The 20,644-nt window shown below is 43.6% G+C and overlaps 2 protein-coding genes across 5 annotated transcripts in view; both read left to right on the top strand.

The window, feature by feature from the left end:
- Positions 1–1,681, top strand: part of LOC121650515 (titin-like) — a 202,438-nt gene extending 200,757 nt beyond the window's left edge. The window contains 1 exon segment of the mRNA XM_042002069.1: positions 401–1,681. Within this exon segment, the coding sequence (XP_041858003.1) occupies positions 401–693 (293 nt within the window). The 3' untranslated portion in view covers positions 694–1,681.
- A 9,007-nt stretch (positions 1,682–10,688) lies between these two features.
- Positions 10,689–20,644, top strand: part of LOC121650711 (bone morphogenetic protein receptor type-2-like) — a 47,378-nt gene continuing 37,422 nt past the window's right edge. For 3 of the 4 annotated variants that reach the window (XR_006012320.1, XM_042002382.1, XM_042002384.1), the window contains exons 1-2: positions 10,689–10,990; positions 17,970–18,103. Coding sequence is in view for 3 of the 4 variants with exons in the window: in XM_042002382.1 (XP_041858316.1) it covers positions 18,046–18,103 (58 nt within the window). In the remaining variant the exon portion in view is untranslated. Of the gene's footprint in view, positions 11,019–17,969; positions 18,104–20,644 lie in introns of all 4 variants that reach the window. The other variant, XM_042002383.1, reaches the window with a different exon arrangement.

Raw genomic sequence — 20,644 nt, forward strand, 5'->3', positions numbered from 1 at the left:
TGGAATGTTTTGTCGCTGCAGTCCACATGTTAAACCAAGAACCAATATCCAGATCTAAATCAGATTCAGAACCAGACCCAGACCCAAATTTAGATCTGGATCTGTTAATTCATCATATGCAGGTTAAGTTGTTGTCAACAAAGTAGTGAAATGTAGGAGAGCCGGTCTGCTGATCTTCCTCCACAGAAAAAATAAAAGAGAAAATTGAAAATGCAAATAAAGAGAAACTAAAGAATGATGATATAAACATGACAGATAATATCCGGCTGCTTCCGGCTGGTTCCGGCTGATTCCGGCTGATTGCGGCTGGTTCCGGCTGGTTCTGGCTGGTTCTGGCTGGTTCCCTCCAGTCAGAAAAACGGGGATGAACCTCCTTGTCCTGCTCTTTCTCCATTAACAGGCGTCCCACCGAAGATCGAAGCTCTTCCGCAGCACGTCAGCGCTGAGCCGGGGAAGTCCCTGACCGTGGCAGGCGTGTTCTCGGGAGACCCCGCCCCCTCTGTCCAGTGGGTCCGCTTGGGTCGGACTCTCCCTAACGGGGACGAGCGGTTCCAGGTGGACAACACAGCCGACCTGGCCACCCTCATGATCAGTGCGGTGAAGGAGGCCGACGGCGGCGCATACACCCTCCATCTGTCCAACCAGCTGGGCTCTGACTCTGCTACCGTCAACGTCCACATTCGGTCCATGTAAAAACCAGGAAAAAGTCCATCTCTGTCCCCGTCCCCCTCTTCCCACACTTTTTATTTAGCCAATTAGCAACAATAATCTTACTTGATAAAGATCTGGATTATTCTTGTAAATATGAAGTATTTTTGTACCAAACTTGACATTAATTTATGCCAAACTAAAGTCTAAAGTTGTTATAAAATGTGCCATATTGAATAACTCTGACTTTTCTGTGACATGTACATAATGTATATAGCCGAGTTTACCGGTTATGGGAAATGTATGCATTGTTATTTATGACAATATTATGAACTGAAACTAAATGAAACTAATGTAGTTTAACAGGAGAAAGTTTCACCAGGAACGAATACCCTGTTAAAGAGAGAAACTAAACTCTGTGCCTCAACAGTAAGTTGAAGTCTAAAGATTGCCTCAGCAGGTAGAGAGGCTCCCTGCTGATGTTCAGAAACAAAGACAACGTTTATTGTTCTGGACACGCGACCAGCGTGTGATTACAGTTTCCTGTGAGTTGTACCGTGAGCATAAGACCCCGAATGCTGTTTGCTTCACCCTCATGTAAGCAGCATGACGCGGCCTTGTGCTCCGACTGAATGAGTCATACCGCCACGATTTGATGACCAGCAGAGGGCGCCAGCGGCCTGCGCTCTCTGCCTTTAGATCATTTTAATAAGAGCGCTGCTTCTGTCACGGGACTGCCGGCCCTGCTTCCCAAAACGAACACCTCCTGGCCATAACGGAAGTCCCGGCCGGCCTTCTGTGCAGAAGCAGCGCCGCCTCATGGAGGATCGTTAGCTGACGTGTTTGCGTGTGTGTGTCTGTAGCTTTTAGCAGTTTTCAGGGTTTTCTTCGTCCTGAGTCCATCTGAGTGAGAAGAAAAGCGGTTTTGTTTTTGCCCTTTGATTTCTTTGATCTGATGATGTAGAACTACACTTCATCCTCCTTGAGTTTTACGCATTACTGATTTAATAAAGCATGATTTCAGCACTAAACACACGTGTCTTTGGCGTGTTTTTCGCTCTGACATCACTGCGGTGACTTCCTGTGGTGGAAACTACATACATGCAAACACACCAGGATCTGGATCAGCCAGGAGCTGCTGATCAATAACCTGTTTTATTGATCGGTGTGATCTCCGTAATGAACACAGACGTTTTTCAGGTGTGTTTTTACACAATGCCATGGAGGAAAGACATCAGAATGACCTCAGAGAAGTCCATCAGTCTGGGAGGATTATCGGGTCATTTCCGGACCTCAGGAGTCCCTCATCCAGATCCCAATCCTACAGACAGAAAGCTTAACACACACACAGAGCATCTAACATGACCGACTAATAGGAGCCAGTGAATGATTAAAACATTAAATAATCTAATCTATTCTAGATTAGATTATTTCTTAACTAGCAGCTCGCTGATGAATGACATGTCAGAATCCATCCTATTAGCATTAGTGATCACGTACCAGTATCATTCACTCTGAGAAGTAAGAGCAATAAACCAGCAACTAGAAACTGGAGATTTAATACGTCATTACTTAAAGATCCTGAGTTTATCAGCTACTTTAAAAGAGAATGGTCCTTATATCTAGAAAACAACGACTTGCCAGAAACTTCAGCGTGTGTTCTTTGGGAACCCGGAAAAGCAGTAATGAGAGGGAAAATAATTTCCTTCTCTTCTCATAAGAAAAAGAAGGAAACTTTGAGAATTTCAGAGTTAGAACTCAGAATTAAATCCTTAGAGGAGCTTACCATGTCTCCCCAGAAGAACACACACTAAATGCTATAAGGAAAGCTAAACTTGAATTTAATGAAATAATAGATAAAAAGACGCAGTTCTTGGTGCAAAGACTTCGCTTGGAGAACTTTGAGCATGGCAACAAATCTGGAAGGTTCTTGGCTAATCAGTTCAAAACAAACAAGGAGAAAACAACCATCTCCTCTGTCAGAGATCCAGAAGGAAACATCAGCCACGACCCTGACAAGATAAATAACACTTTCAAAGAATTCTATAAAACATTATATACATCACAACTAACTACAACAGATGACAATATTCATCAATTTCTTAGTAACATTAATCTTCCAAAATTAAAACATGAAAATAAAATAGTCTTGGATTCCCCCCTTTCAGTGGGTGAACTCCATGAAGCTCTCCAGCATATGCCCAACAATAAAGCTCCAGGTCCAGATGGTTACCCAGCAGAATTCTACAAAGAATTCTGGACAACGTTGGCACCCACTTTCTACAATATGATATTAGAAATAAAGGAAAAACAAAAAATACCTTCAAATATGAACCTAGCCAGTATTACTCTACTATTAAAACCAGGTAAAGACCCGACACTTCCATCCAGTTACCGTCCAATTTCATTAATAAATGTAGATCTCAAAATAATTAGCAAAGCTTTGGCCAGAAGAATAGAAAAATAACCCCTCTAATAATACATCCTGACCAAACAGGCTTTATTAAAGGTAGACATTCCTCTACTAACATGCGTAGATTAATTAACATCATAGATTATTCTACTCTACATAATCTGGAATCCACAGTCATTTCTTTAGACGCAGAAAAAGCATTTGACCGAGTAAACTGGAAATTTTTATTTGCAAAATTAAACAAATTTGGGTTTGGGTCATCTTTCATAGATTGGATAAAGATATTATATAACAACCCAAATGCATGTGTGAAGACCAATGATCAAACCTCTCCAAGCTTCTGTTTGCAGAGAGGCACCAGACAGGGCTGCCCGCTTTCTCCATCACTCTTTGCTATTTTTATTGAACCCCTAGCTGCTGCCATAAGACAAAATAAAGAGATTAAAGGAATCCATGCCAAAAATATAGAACACAAGATATGTCTTTATGCTGATGACGTATTACTTTTCCTCCAGAACTCACCGACGTCTCTCCCCCAGACAATCACACTTATTAACACATTCTCATCAATATCTGACTACTCTATTAACTGGTCTAAGACTATTATTATGCCCATCAACTGTGACCTACAAAACACACCCAATACTACAATACAGTCTGGAAACATTAGATATCTAGGCATAAATATTTCCCCCAGGTTATCAGAACTAACAAAGCTAAATTATGTCCAGCTACTTAAAGCAATAGAGGATGATCTCTCACGGTGGAGGCGCTTACCCATATCACTCATGGGGAGGGTTGCCACAGTTAAAAAGATGGTTCTATCTAAAGTAAACTACCTGTTTTCAATGATACCCACTAAACCATCCTCCAGCTGGTTTAAGTCACTGGACTCACATATATCTAAATTTTTATGGAAAAATAAGCCATCACGTATCAGTCTAAAAACTTTACAACAGACTAAAGATAGAGGCGGATTGGAGCTACCCAATTTTAATCATGTTTTCTTAGCTAACAAGCTGCAGTATATCTCCAAATGGCTTAAACCTAGCAGTCTGGATGAATCATGGTTAGCTGTAGAGCATTGTGTGAGGATGTGTTTATCTCTGATCTGCCATTCATCAGCTCAACCATCAAAACACATAAATGTTTTAAAAGCATCAATATCAGTTCCTCCTTAGTGGCTTGGTGGGATTTTCTAAAAATAACCAAATCCTCACTTTTTCCATGTAAGTTTACACCCCTCTGGAACAACCCTGACATCCTGCAAAACAAAAAGCTGAATAACTTCACTCAATGGAAAAATAAAGGAATAAAACAGTTAGAACATATAATAGAAAATGGAAACTTCTTATCATTTAATATTCTCACTTCACAATATGGAATCAGTAGCAAAACATTTTTAGAATATCACCAGCTTAAATCTATTATATGTAAAAAATATACCATTAATCAATTAAACTTACAGCTACCTATTAGGGTGGCAGAATTCATGAATCTCAATGCCCCAAAGCTATTATCAAAAACATATAGACTATTATCCAAACTAGAAGACTCAATCTGTCTTCCAGCTTCAAAATGGGAGGGTGACTTATCCAGTAACTTTAATAAAGATAAATGGTCACAAATATGTTTAAACACCTTTAAAATTACTAAGAATTCAAAAATGCAACTAATACAATTCAAAATTCTGCATAGAACTCATTATACAGGACAAAGGATGTTCAGGATAGGTCTGTCACAATCAAACATCTGCACACACTGCAATGAAAACACACCAGATAACTACCTCCATGCCTTGTGGTCCTGCACACCTGTCCACAGGTTCTGGCTTCAGGTATGTGTGGACATGTCAACATGGTTTAAATGTAATATTCCTACAATCCCCGCACTATGTCTACTAGGTGACTTGGGTGACATTAATATGGCAATTAACTCTGCACACATGATACGCACAGCATTATGCATCGCAAAGAAAACTATCCTTGTGAACTGGAAAAACAAAAATAATCTGTGTATTCAGCAGTTTAGGAATCTCTTAGTTGACCACATCAGTAGTGAGACAATGTCTGCCTCCTCAAAGAACTATTTAGCTGAATCTCATTCCTTCTGGTCCCCTGTGCTTAGTTCCATCACTTAGTGTAGGTGGAGGACTGTGACCTCGTTGCTATGGGGGTTTGAGAAATGGCCGGGAGTGACTGGTGGTTGCGGGTTCTTTGTGGTTGCCCGTGGTGCGGGACCGGGCTGTTAGCAGTGGGGGTGGCTCTGGGTCTGGCCCCGTCGGAGGCTGTGGGGGCCAGCGGTTGGAGTCGCCTCATGGCGGGGGGTGAGGCCACTGGTGGTGCCTGGGTTGGTGGGCGTTGGTCCTGGGCCGGGTGGCCGGGCTATTCTGGGGCGGGCTGGGCGGGGGTTCTGGGCCCTGGTGCCCGGGGTGGTCCTCCTCCCTCCGGGGTGGTGGGCTCCGTATGTGCCGGGGGTCTGGGCCTGCCCGGATGTTCTGCCGTGGTGGGCGTTGGTGCATGCCCTGGTGTCTGGTTGACACCCTGGGACCCAGGGTATGGCCCGGGGGCAGGGGGGGTGTAGGGGTTTGAAGGAGGGCTGAGTGGGATTCGGGGGATTATAGGGGGAGGTGCTGGGGTGTGAGACAGGGATGCTTGTATGTTGTGTGTGTGTGTCTATACTTTGGATGTTTGTGTGAATGGGGGGGTATGTTTGTGTGCGTGCGTATGCATGTGTTAGGATGAGTGGGGGTGTGTCTGGGGAGTGAGAGTGGGAGGGTTGGATGCTGTGCGAGTGTTTATATTTTTTGGGTGGGGCTGAGAGGGCATATGTGAGTTAGGATGAGTGGGAGTGTGCAAGGAAATAGGTGTGTGCATGTGTTTCTGTGTGTGGTTGGGGTTAAGTGCACTTGTGGGGGGGGCCTGGGCGGGCCTGGGGGTGGTGGGCCGTGGGTCTGCCACTGTCCCCATCCTCTCATTCCCAGTTAGGGGTGTGGGAGGGTGGGTACTTTCTGGGGTGGGTGGCGGCTCACTGGCTGCGGTCCATGAGTGGCCCGGTCGTGGGGGGCGGCCTCTCCTGGCCTGTCTTGCCCTGGGGGGCCTCCTGGGGAGCAGGGGTGCCTAATGCCACTAAAGGCTCATCATCCAGAGGGAAGTTTGCTCCCTCTGGTTGCCCCGGGTCCCGGGGTGGCTGCACTGGTGGGCTGCTGGCTCTGTGGGGGTTGGGTCAAGGGGGGGTGCTTGGGGCTCGCTGTCCACTGGTCCGCCTGGGGTGGGTGGGTGGGTTGTGTGTGGCGTAATTGTGTGGTGGTGAGTGATTGTGGGTGCGGCACGGGGGAGGGTGTGAGTGTGGGGTTATATGGGGTGCAGGTTGAAGTAGATGGGGAGTGGGGGGAGGGGGCCGATAGCACCCTGGTTCCCGGGGTGTGTGGCTGGAACATCGGGGTGTGTGCTGGCCTACGCCGGGTGGCTGTCTGGGGGGGCCTGGTCCTCCTAGGCATGTTGCGGGCCCTCTACCTTTGGGGGGTGGGGCGGCCGCCTCTGGGCTCCTGGGGCCCTGGGCCCCTGGGCCCTTCACTTGGGCTGCCCTGGGTGGCCGGTCCCTGTCGGGGCCGGCGGCTGCCGATCTTGGCCCACTGGGGCCTGTGCCCCGGGACCGTGGGGGGCTCTTGCTGGGGCTCTCCTTTGCAGCCCTTCAGGTGGGGCTGGAGTTGTCTTTGTGGTGGGGTGGCTTGGGTTGGTGCTCCGGGTCTGCTGCTGAGGCCAGGCCCTGGTCTGCCTCTGGCCTCCATGGAGGCGTGGTCGCATTTGCATGATCTCACTCACCACTCTTCATCACTGATCACTCCTCTTCCTCATCCTCTGCATGCTGACAGTCACTGAGTTGTCCAGTGGGTTTTAATACTAAGCGATAATTATAAAAAATTTTTTTGTATTTTTCCTGTGAGTTAGTATCTGGTCGCTGTTATGTCTTTTTGATTTAGTTATTATTTAAAAACTCTTAATGACTGGCAGCTCTGTTTTTTTTTTGTTTTTTTTTCTGTGTGTGTGTTTCTGCTTTTGTAAAAGTTGTAGGAAGTTTTCTGGTGTGTTCATGTACAGGTGTAACAGTTTGTTGTCTGGTGATGGTGTGGATTGAAGGGTCGTTTTCTTCTGTCTGTGATCTTTTTGTCTCCTTTCTTCTTTCCCTTTTGCTCTTTTTGCTGTTTTCCATCTTTTTCTGTCCCCTCCGGTCAGGTCCAGCAAGATTACATAGATTCCGTGATTCAAAGTAAATAAATTAATAAATGAATCAGATTATCAAGAGGAGCCTTACCCATAGGCCTCCCCTTGGCAGAGCAAATTTGTTCAGCACGATACAGAAACCAGATTATAATTTTGCTGCTATGATGCTGGACAGGACAAGTTAAAAAAAAATAAAATAAAAAAAAAACATTAAATAATCTCTCTAAATGCTAACATTTTTAATCAAATAACATCGTCATTCTTCTAAAACACTGTTCTCCGTGGACTTTTCACTAGCTGGTCAAACTTTTTCAGACCAACCCTTGAAAATGATTAGCAGGGGCGTAGAACGGGGTGGGAGAGAGGGACCTACCATATCCAGCAACTCCTTGCTTGTTCCTGCCAGCTTCCCTGGTACAGGACAGCCGAGAGTCGAGGACCTCACCCAGTGTCAAAGAACGAAGAATTAACTGGCCTCTGGTGGATGGTGTCAGAAAGGAGGGAAAAGGCGGCTTTCAAGGTGCTTTTATCGTCATTAATGACAAGCGAATTACAGTTAATGACGTTTAAACCCTTCGAGTATCAGCAACCCGCTCAGCGTCGCCTGGTGGTGTTCGTCTCCGTCCGTTTTCACTTCCTAAGACTGAGCGTGTCCACCTTCTCTTCGTTATGAATGCTGCTGTCAGTAGAACTCTGTTTACATTTGACTGATCTCTACTATCATCTTCGCTAACCTAGAGTTTGTAATCTTTTACAGTTGTGCTGTTTTTGTTTTCCTTCTTATTCGAGTCTTCCTGTGTTCTATGTCATCTTTACTCTCGGTTAATGTAAGGAGGCTCCGAAATATCATTAAAAGGAGCCTTGTTCTTGTTTGCCAAAACAGTTTTTTTTCAGGAGCATTTCTCTTAAAGACGATGCTAACTTCTGGGTTATAATGCTAGCTCTGATGCCTTAGAGCCAAAAGTTCTCTACTGGACACAAACATACTAAATTGCTGTTGATAAGAGGATTGATAGAAGGCCACCCAGCAGTCTTCCTTTATCAAACCCCCTATCGATCTCTTACAGGTGAACTAAGTGGCACTGACACCGAGTGTTTCAAATCAGAACTGCAGTGAAAAGTGAAAAACACAGACAGCGTTTTTCTCACTAATACGTCCAAACAGTCACACAAATTCATTTAATGAGAAATAAATTAGACTAAAATCTTTGTAAATCAAGACAAACTTTTCGGTTAATTTAAGCAAAATTCTGGTGTTTACCTGTGGAGAAGAAACTTTTCCAGCTCAGACTTCTCCACCTTTCTAAAGATTCTCCACCTTTCTAAAGATTCTCCACCTTTCTAGTTTTTTTCCGTTTTTGGTCGTTTGCTTTTTTAGCAGGATGCCGAGTTTTTTTAGGTTTTTCTGAAACTGTTTCTGGTCGCTTCTTTTACCAGCTTCCTTACCTGCAGGCTGCTGCTCTTTTACCCACATAAAACACCAAACGCTGCCTTGTTGTTGTTTGGCAGCCGTGGGGAGTCGCATATGATTGGTTAAGGAACCAGGAAGTAGGAAAGAACAACACGGTGCATCCAAGTTATTCCAGCACGGAACTCTTATTTTGAAGGAGAAAAACTTGACAAAGACGTTGTTGATGTAGGAGACAGATTGTTTATAGGGAAGCTTCCTGTTATCCCTCACAGAAAATGAGAACATTTTAAATACTTTTTACAGAAAAAATCCTAATTATTCAGCCTTTAATACTTTCATGGCTAAATTTGATCTGGTGGATGTTTGGCGAGATCAGAAAGTTTCTGCTGGACTTTTCGCTTCATCTAACAGAGACTGTTCCCATAAATCCAGAATCGATTATTGCCTTTGCTCTACATCTCCTTAGTCTCAATATTTCTGTTAGCTTTATTACTTGTCCTCTGACTGATCACAAAGCAATCTCTATCTTCTTCACCTTCTCGTAAAGCTTTGATATGGAAAATGAATAATTCTCATCTTAAATCTACAGTGTTTTCAGCAGGCATCAGCAATCTGATCCACACATTCTGGAACAAAGTCAAACCTAAAAAAAGGGTCTGAACTGGGAGCTTTGCTAATTTGAAGTGAGTAAGCTGTTAAGAGTGCAAGGTAGTAAGCTAGCGAAGCTTAGAAGAGCAGAGGAACCCAATGTACCGGTTGTTCAAATATTTAATCCGGATAAAAGCTATTCGGATTTAGGAATCCCATTTTTCAGGATGGCGGATCATGTAATCCGGTTCACATATACCCCAGTTGTTTAAAGCAAAATAATCCAGATTTCTCATCGACTGTATATAAAAGATGGGCGGAGCCTCCATAGGTTTCTGAAGAGCTGAATTGAAGCTCATTGGGCGTTCCCACCGTCACCATCTTGGTAGCGTCACACGTGTCGTTAGTCCCGGGAAATAAAAAAAATGGGCAAAGAGGTGGAGCTGAGAAGGGGGCTGTGAAGGTGGGGGTGGATGATTGACACCGATCAAACTCCGAGCTGCCTGTAGCTAAGAGCTAACCAAGCTAACCCGGAGCTAACGGTAGCTAACCAGCTAACGAAGGTAGGCGGGCTAAAGCTAAGGCGTGCTGTTAGCCGGCTAAAAACCTCGGTTGTGCTGCACTCTCTCTTCTTTCCACGGATATTGGATACCTGTCAATCAAAAGGACACGCCCCTAATTATGCCGAATTGAAAGATTAAATAACATCCAAACGGATGAGTTAGAAAGAAATTCACCCCCCTCACAGTTGTCATGAAGGTAAACTTGACCTTTTAATCCTAAAATGGATTTTTGTACCAGGCTTTAAACATGTTTATTTCTGCTGTGAAGTTGGTCTTTTTAACATGGGAGTCTATGGGGATTAACTCTGTTTTGGAGCCCCTAGTGGACGAGGGGGGAACTGCAGATTTTTGCACTTCTACACAGGCTTCACATTTTACCGCCGGAGGTTGCCGCTTGGTTCAGACACAGCCAAAGTGTCCCCAGAGGTTCCAGGAGGACATGTTTGTTTGCAGGATTGTGTTGTTTATAGCGGATGTCAAATGTACACAAGCAGATGTTTATAATGCATCAAGAGTCTTTTTTTTTTTTTTTTTTTTTTGTCTAAACTGAGTACCGGATTATTTCTGTAATGTGAGCTAAAAACTTCTGTTAGTGTATTTATTACTAATTTATTCATTTATTGATTTGTACATCAATATCGTCCAGTGTCCGATATTTACAATCATCACACATGTTCTTTAAAAAACTTTACTTCATTTGCCCACATTTATATTTCTTCTTCTTCTTCTTCGTTATTGTTATTATTATTTTAAACTTTAACTGATCATTTTCTTCTTTGTTATTTTTCACCTTGTTTGATTTTTTTTCTTGTCTCCTCTTTGTTTTTGTTCTTTTTAAACGTGACCTTTAAACGTGCCACATCAGACGCTGCCCACCAGCCGCAGCCTGACGTCATGACGCAGTCTAACTTGATGATGCAACCACGTGGTTAGACGTGCAGAGGCTTTTATTCTGACAGTGACTTACCGGAAGTGCCCTCCCAAGCAGAGAAACGGTACGCAGCCGCATCTCTGCAGTCTCTGTGGATTCTTCTCCTGGATCCGGATCTACACTGAGGACCAGAGTCCAGACCGGGCCGAGCCGGGATCAGTACAGAAGCAGAGAACGACGTTTTCCTCACCTTCCTCATCTTCATCATCACCGGTAGGAACCGTTTCTGCCCGCCCGACCGGTGAGTGTGTGCGTGTGGCGCGTGAGCGTGTCTAGCGCGTGCCACTCCCTTCATCCGCCCTGAAGCTTGAGGAAACTGGAGCACGCGCTCACAGGACGCACAAGTGTGCGCGTGTGCGTCAGCAGGTTAAAAGAAATCTTGTTTGATCTGGTTCAGATTCCTGATCAATGATTTCATGATTCCTCGGGCTTATTGGATCAGAATTTCAGGTCAGATTGATCAAGGATCAGAACCGGATTCAGATCCGACTTAAAAATCTAAAAACTTCAGCTGAGATGAACTTTCCTGCTTAGCCACGTTGATCAGAACCAGAACTGAATCTATTGATCTGATCAGGACTCACTTTAAATATCCGATCAATGATCTGGTGGACTCTTATACACGGGATCCGGACCTTGTCAGGGATCTGGACTGTGTCAGGGATCCGGTCCTTGTCAGGGAACCGGACCTTGTCAGGGATCTGGACTGTGTCAGGGATCCGGTCCTTGTCAGGGAACCGGACCTTGTCAGGGATCTGGACTGTGTCAGGGATCCGGACCTTGTCAGGGATCTGGACTGTGTCAGGGATCCGGACCTTGTCAGGGAACTGGACTGTGTCAGGGATATGGTCCTTGTCAGGGATCCGGTCCTTGTCAGGGATCTGGTCCTTGTCAGGGATCTGGACCTTGTCAGGGATCTGGTCCTTGTCAGGGATCTGGTCCTTGTCAGGGATCTGGTCCAGACTGTAGCTAATGTAAAACCAACGAGCGGCCTCCCTCCTGTTTCTGGACCACCCTTCAGGTCCTCCGTGGACACAAAGCTGCTCTGAAATTTAAAGAATGAGATTTTTTCCTTGTTAAATATGAAGCTGTTCTAATGATTTTAACCCTTTAAATTCCGGACTGTTTTTACATAATTAAAAACACCTCAGGAAGCTGCTTTTTTTAAACACAGGCTTTACTAAAAATTACTACTAAATGGATTACTACTACTACTAAAATTTACTAAAAACATTAATTTTGATTCATTGTTTGTCTTTTTGCCATTTAATATTTGCAATGTAGGATTTTTAATTTACTTCCATTTCTGGTCCTTAGAGACAAAAACGTCCTCTGATAAGAACTAGTATAAAAACATTGAAGATTAAGTCTTTAGTATATTTTGAGACATTAACCCTTAAAAAGCCATAATTTACCATTTCTATTTATTTTAATATAAACCAGTCTGTAGCAGCTTTTAATCCCAGTATAAACCAGTCTGTAGCAGCTTTTAATCCCAGTATAAACAAGTCTGTAGCAGCTTTTAATCCCAGTATAAACCAGTCTGTAACAGCTTTTAATTCCAGTATAAACCAGTCTGTAGCAGCTTTTAATCCCAGTATAAACAAGTCTGTAGCAGCTTTTAATCCCAGTATAAACCAGTCTGTAGCAGCTTTTAATCCCAGTATAAACCAGTCTGTAACAGCTTTTAATCCCAATATAAACCAGTTTGTAACAGCTTTTAATCCCAGTATAAACCAGTCTGTAACAGCTTTTAATCCCAATATAAATCAGTCTGTAACAGCTTTTATTCCCAGTATAAACCAGTCTGTAACAGCTTTTATTCCCAGTATAAACCAGTCTGTAGCAGCTTTTAATCCCAGTATAAACCAGTCTGTAGCAGCTTTTAATCCCAGTATAAACAAGTCTGTAGTAGCTTTTAATCCCAGTATAAACCAGTCTGTAGTAGCTTTTAATCCCAGTATAAACCAGTCCGTAACGGCTTTTAATCCCAGTATAAACCAGTCTGTAGTAGCTTTTAATCCCAGTATAAACCAGTCCGTAACGGCTTTTAATCCCAGTATAAACCAGTCCGTAGCAGCTTTTAATCCCAGTATAAACCAGTCTGTAGTAGCTTTTAATCCCAGTATAAACCAGTCCGTAACGGCTTTTAATCCCAGTATAAACCAGTCTGTAGCAGCTTTTAATCCCAGTATAAACCAGTCTGTAGCAGCTTTTAATCCCAGTATAAACCAGTCTGTAGCAGCTTTTAATCCCAGTATAAACCAGTCTGTAGCAGCTTTTAATCCCAGTATAAACCAGTCTGTAGCAGCTTTTAATCCCAGTTTAAACCAGTCTGTAGCAGCTTTTAATCCCAGTATAAACCAGTCTGTAGCAGCTTTTAATCCCAGTATAAACCAGTCTGTAACAGCTTTTAATCCCAGTATAAACCAGTCTGTAGCAGCTTTTAATCCCAGTATAAACCAGTCTGTAGCAGCTTTTAATCCCAGTATGAACCAGTCTGTAGCAGCTTTTAATCCCAGTATAAACCAGTCTGTAACAGCTTTTAATCCCAGTATAAACCAGTCTGTAGCAGCTTTTAATCCCAGTATAAACCAGTCTGTAGCAGCTTTTAATCCCAGTATAAACCAGTCTGTAGCAGCTTTTAATCCCAGTATAAACCAGTCTGTAGCAGCTTTTAATCCCAGTATAAACCAGTCTGTAGCAGCTTTTAATCCCAGTATAAACCAGTCTGTAACAGCTTTTAATCCCAGTATAAACCAGTCTGTAGCAGCTTTTAATCCCAGTATAAACCACTCTGTAGCAGCTTTTAATCCCAGTATAAACCAGTCTGTAGCAGCTTTTAATCCCAGTATAAACCAGTCTGTAGTAGCTTTTAATCCCAGTATAAACCAGTCTGTAGCAGCTTTTAATCCCAGTATAAACCAGTCTGTAACAGCTTTTAATCCCAATATAAACCAGTCTGTAACAGCTTTTAATCCCAGTATAAACCAGTCTGTGGCAGCTTTTAATCCCAGTATAAACCAGTCTGTAACAGCTTTTAATCCCAGTATAAACCAGTCTGTAGCAGCTTTTAATCCCAGTATAAACAAGTCTGTAGCAGCTTTTAATCCCAGTGCAAACCAGTCTGTAACAGCTTTCAATCCCACTATAAACCAGTCTGTAACAGCTTTTAATCCCAATATAAATCAGTCTGTAACAGCTTTTATTCCCAGTATAAACCAGTCTGTAACAGCTTTTATTCCCAGTATAAACCAGTCTGTAGCAGCTTTTAATCCCAGTATAAACCAGTCCGTAGCAGCTTTTAATCCCAGTATAAACCAGTCTGTAGTAGCTTTTAATCCCAGTATAAACCAGTCCGTAACGGCTTTTAATCCCAGTATAAACCAGTCTGTAGCAGCTTTTAATCCCAGTATAAACCAGTCTGTAGCAGCTTTTAATCCCAGTATAAACCAGTCTGTAGCAGCTTTTAATCCCAGTATAAACCAGTCTGTAGCAGCTTTTAATCCCAGTATAAACCAGTCTGTAGCAGCTTTTAATCCCAGTATAAACCAGTCTGTAGCAGCTTTTAATCCCAGTTTAAACCAGTCTGTAGCAGCTTTTAATCCCAGTATAAACCAGTCTGTAGCAGCTTTTAATCCCAGTATAAACCAGTCTGTAACAGCTTTTAATCCCAGTATAAACCAGTCTGTAGCAGCTTTTAATCCCAGTATAAACCAGTCTGTAGCAGCTTTTAATCCCAGTATAAACCAGTCTGTAGCAGCTTTTAATCCCAGTATAAACCAGTCTGTAACAGCTTTTAATCCCAGTATGAACCAGTCTGTAGCAGCTTTTAATCCCAGTATAAACCAGTCTGTAGCAGCTTTTAATATCAGTATAAACCAGTCTGTAGCAGCTTTTAATCCCAGTATAAACCAGTCTGTAGCAGCTTTTAATCCCAGTATAAACCAGTCTGTAACAGCTTTTAATCCCAGTATAAACCAGTCTGTAGCAGCTTTTAATCCCAGTATAAACCAGTCTGTAGCAGCTTTTAATCCCAGTATAAACCAGTCTGTAGCAGCTTTTAATCCCAGTATAAACCCAGTCTGTAGTAGCTTTTAATCCCAGTATAAACCAGTCTGTAGGAGCTTTTAATCCCAGTATGAACTAGTCTGTAACGGCTTTTAATCCCAGTATAAACCAGTCTGTAGCAGCTTTTAATCCCAGTATAAACCAGTCTGTAGCATCTTTTAATCCCAGTATAAACCAGTCTGTAGCAGCTTTTAATCCCAGTATAAACCAGTCTGTAACAGCTTTTAATCCCAGTATAAACCAGTCTGTAGCAGCTTTTAATCCCAGTATAAACCAGTCTGTAGCAGCTTTTAATCCCAGTATAAACCAGTCTGTAACAGCTTTTAATCCCAGTATAAACCAGTCTGTAGCAGCTTTTAATCCCAATATAAACCAGTCTGTAGTGGCTTTTAATCCCAGTATAAACCAGTCTGTAACAGCTTTTAATCCCAGTATAAACCAGTGTGTAACAGCTTTTAATCCCAGTATAAACCAGCCTGTAGCGGCTTTTAATCCCAGTATAAACCAGTCTGTAGCAGCTTTTAATCCCAGTATAAACCAGTCTGTAACAGCTTTTAATCCCAGTATAAACCAGTCTGTAGTAGCTTTTAATCCCAGTATAAACCAGTCTGTAACAGCTTTTATTCCCAGTATAAACCAGCCTGTAGCGGCTTTTAATCCCAGTATAAACCAGTCTGTAACAGCTTTTAATCCCAGTATAAACCAGTCTGTAACAGCTTTTAATCCCAGTATAAACCAGTCTGTAGCAGCTTTTAATCCCAGTATAAACCAGTCTGTAGCAGCTTTTAATCCTAGTATAAACCAGTCTGTAACAGCTTTTAATCCCAGTATAAACCAGTCTGTAACAGCTTTTAATCCCAGTATGAACCAGTCTGTAGCTGCTTTTAATCCCAGTATAAACCAGTCTGTAGCAGCTTTTAATCCCAGTATAAACCAGTCTGTAGCAGTTTTTAATCCCAGTATAAACCAGTCTGTAGCAGCTTTTAATCCCAGTATAAACCAGTCTGTAACAGCCTTTAATTCCAGTATAAACCAGTCTGTAGCAGCTTTTAATCCCAGTATAAACAAGTCTGTAGCAGCTTTTAATCCCAGTATAAACCAGTCTGTAGCAGCTTTTAATGCCAGTATAAACCAGTCTGTAGCAGCTTTTAATCCCAGTATAAACCAGTCTGTAACAGCTTTTAATCCCAGTATAAACCAGTCTGTAACAGCTTTCAATCCCACTATAAACCAGTCTGTAACAGCTTTTAATCCCAATATAAATCAGTCTGTAACAGCTTTTATTCCCAGTATAAACCAGTCTGTAACAGCTTTTAATCCCAGTATAAACCAGTCTGTAGTAGCTTTTAATCCCAGTATAAACCAGTCCGTAACGGCTTTTAATCCCAGTATAAACCAGTCTGTAGCAGCTTTTAATCCCAGTATAAACCAGTCTGTAGCAGCTTTTAATCCCAGTATAAACCAGTCTGTAGCAGCTTTTAATCCCAGTATAAACCAGTCTGTAGCAGCTTTTAATCCCAGTATAAACCAGTCTGTAGCAGCTTTTAATCCCAGTTTAAACCAGTCTGTAGCAGCTTTTAATCCCAGTATAAACCAGTCTGTAGCAGCTTTTAATCCCAGTATAAACCAGTCTGTAACAGCTTTTAATCCCAGTATAAACCAGTCTGTAGCAGCTTTTAATCCCAGTATAAACTAGTCTGTAGCAGCTTTTAATCCCAGTATAAACCAGTCTGTAGCAGCTTTTAATCCCAGTATAAACCAGTCTGTAGTAGCTTTTAATCCCAGTATAAACCAGTCTGTAGGAGCTTTTAATCCCAGTATGAACTAGTCTGTAACGGCTTTTAATCCCAGTATAAACCAGTCTGTAGCAGCTTTTAATCCCAGTATAAACCAGTCTGTAGCATCTTTTAATCCCAGTATAAACCAGTCTGTAGCAGCTTTTAATCCCAGTATAAACCAGTCTGTAACAGCTTTTAATCCCAGTATAAACCAGTCTGTAGCAGCTTTTAATCCCAGTATAAACCAGTCTGTAGCAGCTTTTAATCCCAGTATAAACCAGTCTGTAGCAGCTTTTAATCCCAGTATAAACCAGTCTGTAGCAGTTTTTAATCCCAATATAAACCAGTCTGTAGTGGCTTTTAATCCCAGTATAAACCAGTCTGTAACAGCTTTTAATCCCAGTATAAACCAGTGTGTAACAGCTTTTAATCCCAGTATAAACCAGCCTGTAGCGGCTTTTAATCCCAGTATAAACCAGCCTGTAGCAGCTTTTAATCCCAGTATAAACCAGTCTGTAGCAGCTTTTAATCCCAGTATAAACCAGTCTGTAACAGCTTTTAATCCCAGTATAAACCAGTCTGTAGCAGCTTTTAATCCCAGTATAAACCAGTCTGTAGCACCTTTTAATCCCAGTATAAACCAGTCTGTAACAGTTTTTAATCCCAGTATAAACCAGTCTGTAGCAGCTTTTAATCCCAGTATAAACCAGTCTGTAGCAGCTTTAATCCCAGTATAAACCAGTCTGTAGCAGCTTTTAATCCCAGTATAAACCAGTCTGTAGCAGCTTTTAATCCCAGTATAAACCAGTCTGTAGCACCTTTTAATCCCAGTATAAACCAGTCTGTAACAGTTTTTAATCCCAGTATAAACCAGTCTGTAGCAGCTTTTAATCCCAGTATAAACCAGTCTGTAGCAGCTTTAATCCCAGTATAAACCAGTCTGTAGCAGCTTTTAATCCCAGTATAAACCAGTCTGTAGCAGCTTTAATCCCAGTATAAACCAGTCTGTAGCAGCTTTAATCCCAGTATAAACCAGTCTGTAGCAGCTGCTTTGTGGCGCCACCGTGCATCAGAAACGTCTTCTTGGCTTTATTCCATTGTTTGATCTTTGGCTGCTCCTGATTGGACGTTACTGTCAATCTAAGCTCTCTGATTGGTGCTCCACAGAGTCTACCGTCCCTGAGACACTGATCTTGGAGAGATCTGCTGGCCTTGATGGATTAAAAACGGATGCTCAGATTTTCTTTGAGGACCTTCTGGTCTGAAAGGAGGACGGATGCAGGTCTACCTGCGTGTTTTCCATCTTCAGTGTCTCTGATGATGATCTGGTTTTTGTGTTTCAGGGTGAGATGTCGGGTTTCCTGCAGGATGGTTGGACCCAGTGAGACCAGCTGGTGATTCTGTGACGTCTGATCCAACATGTCTTCTTCAGCTCTGACGGTGTTTCTAGGTCTCCTGCTGCTTCCTGCTGTCAGAGGTCAGTATGTTGATCATCAACCTCCACCCAGAGTCACATACAGACCTGATAGCACCAGGAAGTAGACGGATCCACAGGTCCAGATCAAAGCTCGTCCGCAGAGGATGTGGTTCTGTTGGGGTCCTCAGACTGTAGAGTTTATTTCAGTCCACAAGTGGCTCTGTAGCCGTCCTTTCACAAACAGAACCAGAACCTCTATCAGAACCAGAACCAGGAAGGAATACTTCCATTAGGACCGTCACCGGTGGGGACGGTGAAGATGATGAGGACGGTGAAGACGGTGAGGACGGTGAAGACGGTGGGGACAGTAAAGATGGTAAAGACGGTGGGGACAGTAAAGACGGTGGGGATGGTGAAGACAGTGGGGACAGTAAAGACTGTAAAGACGGTGGGGACAGTAAAGACGTTGGGGACGGTGAAGATGGTGAGAACGGTGAAGACGGTGAGGACGGTGAAGACGGTGGGGACGGTGAAGATGATGAGGATGGTGAAGACGGTGGGGACAGTAAAGACGGTGGGGACGGTGAAGACGGTGGGGACAGCGGGGACAATGTGGACGTGATGAAGTTCAGCTTCTGTTTCCAGATCCACATTCCTGGTGAACTTAATGTGACGCACACACATCCTGACTTCCAAATAAACACCCGAACACACACACACACACACACACACTTCCTGTCGCCGGTTCGTCTGGACGTCTTTGTGTTGCCTCAGTGATAAGAGACTCGGACTCGCCACCCTCTCATTATGACTTCCTGTGCTGGCTCCGAAGGTCCAGGGTGGGACAGTTTCCTGACAGATGACGCCGACACACACTCACGTGCGCTCAGCCACGTGCACACGCTGCTCTTCTGTGGCTGTTGTCTCTGATCAGCTGAAATTCCTCCAGCCGAGTCTTCATGGTCCAAATGAAGCCCGAAGGCGGAAGGTGAGTTCCGATAAATATTTAACTCAGCGACGGCTCAGAAAGTTTGGACTGAAAAGGATCGTCAGGTCAGAGCTGGTCTTCCTGTGTCTACATGCTGGTCCTCCTCCGGTGGGTCTCCAGTGGGTCTGCTTAGATGGTTCTTTTCAGGTGGTTCTCCTCAGTCCCTCCAAGATTCTCTTTAACCCAGTTTTAGTAGTTGAATGTTTGATTTGAAGAACTTAAAGGAAAACCAAGATCTCTGCAGGAACCAGGTGGATCTCTGCAGGAACCAGGTGGATCTCTGCAGGAACCAGGTGGATCTCTGTGGCATCCAGGAACCAGGTGGATGTCTGTAGAAAGCAAGAACCAAGTGGATCTCAGTGGGATCCACTAACCAGGTGGGTTTCTGTAGGATCCAGTAACAAGGTGGATCTCTGCAGGATCCAGGAACCAAGTGGATCTCTGTATGATCCAGAAAACCAAGTGGTTCTCAGTAGATAACAGGAACCAAGTGGCTCTCTGCAGGAACCAGGTGGATCTCTGTAAGAACCTGGTGGATCTCTGCAGGAACCAGGTGAATCTCTGTAAGAACCTGGTGGATCTCTGTAGGAACAAGGTGGATCTCTGCAGGAACCAGTAACCAGGTGGATCTCTGCAGTTACCAGGTGGATCTCAGTGGGCTCCAGGAACCTGGTGGATCTCTCTAGGAACCAGGAACCAGGTGGATCTCTGTAGAAACAAGAAACCAGGTGGTTCTCTGTAGGAACCAGGTGGATCTCTGTGGGATTTAGTAACCAGATGGATCTCTGCATGATGCAGGAACCAAGTGGATCTCTGCAGGAACCAGGTGGATCTCTGTAGAAACAAGGAACCAGGTGGTTCTCTGCAGGAACCAGGTGGATCTCTGTAGGAACTAGGTGGATCTCTGTAGGAAACAGGTGGATTTCTGTAGGTACCAGGAACCAGGTGGATCTCTGTAGAATCCAGGTAGATCTCAGAATGATCCAGATGGATCTCTGCAGGAACCAGATGGATCTCAGCAGGATCCAGGTGGATCTCTGCAGGAACCAGGTGGATCTCAGCAGGATCCAGGTGGATCTCAGCAGGAACCAGATGGATCTCTGCAGGAACCAGGTGGATCTCTGTGGGAACCAGGAACCAGGTGGATCTCTGTAGGAAACAGGTGGATTTCTGTAGGTACCAGGAACCAGGTGGATCTCTGTAGAATCCAGGTAGATCTCAGAATGATCCAGATGGATCTCTGCAGGAACCAGGTGGATCTCAGCAGGATCCAGGTGGATCTCTGCAGGAACTAGGTGGATTTCTGTAGGTACCAGGATCCAGGTGGATCTCTGCAGGAACTAGGTGGATTTCTGTAGGTACCAGGATCCAGGTGGATCTCTGCAGGAACCAGGTGGATCTCTGCAGGAACCAGGTGGATCTCTCTTCTCTCCGACCGTGGCAGCAGGTGGAGAAGAATGAACGTAATGAACGTGGAACCGTGGGTTTTTGGTTTCTGTGAGAGGAACTTTTCATCTTTTCTTTCTTCTGCCTGATTCTGGTGCCAGACTTCACTGTGAGTTTCTCTCAGTCGTGTAAAAAGTTTTCCAGATGATGAGGAACGTCAGCTGGTT

Source organism: Melanotaenia boesemani, chromosome 12 (assembly GCF_017639745.1).
Source record: "Melanotaenia boesemani isolate fMelBoe1 chromosome 12, fMelBoe1.pri, whole genome shotgun sequence".
NCBI classification, from domain to species: domain Eukaryota; kingdom Metazoa; phylum Chordata; class Actinopteri; order Atheriniformes; family Melanotaeniidae; genus Melanotaenia; species Melanotaenia boesemani.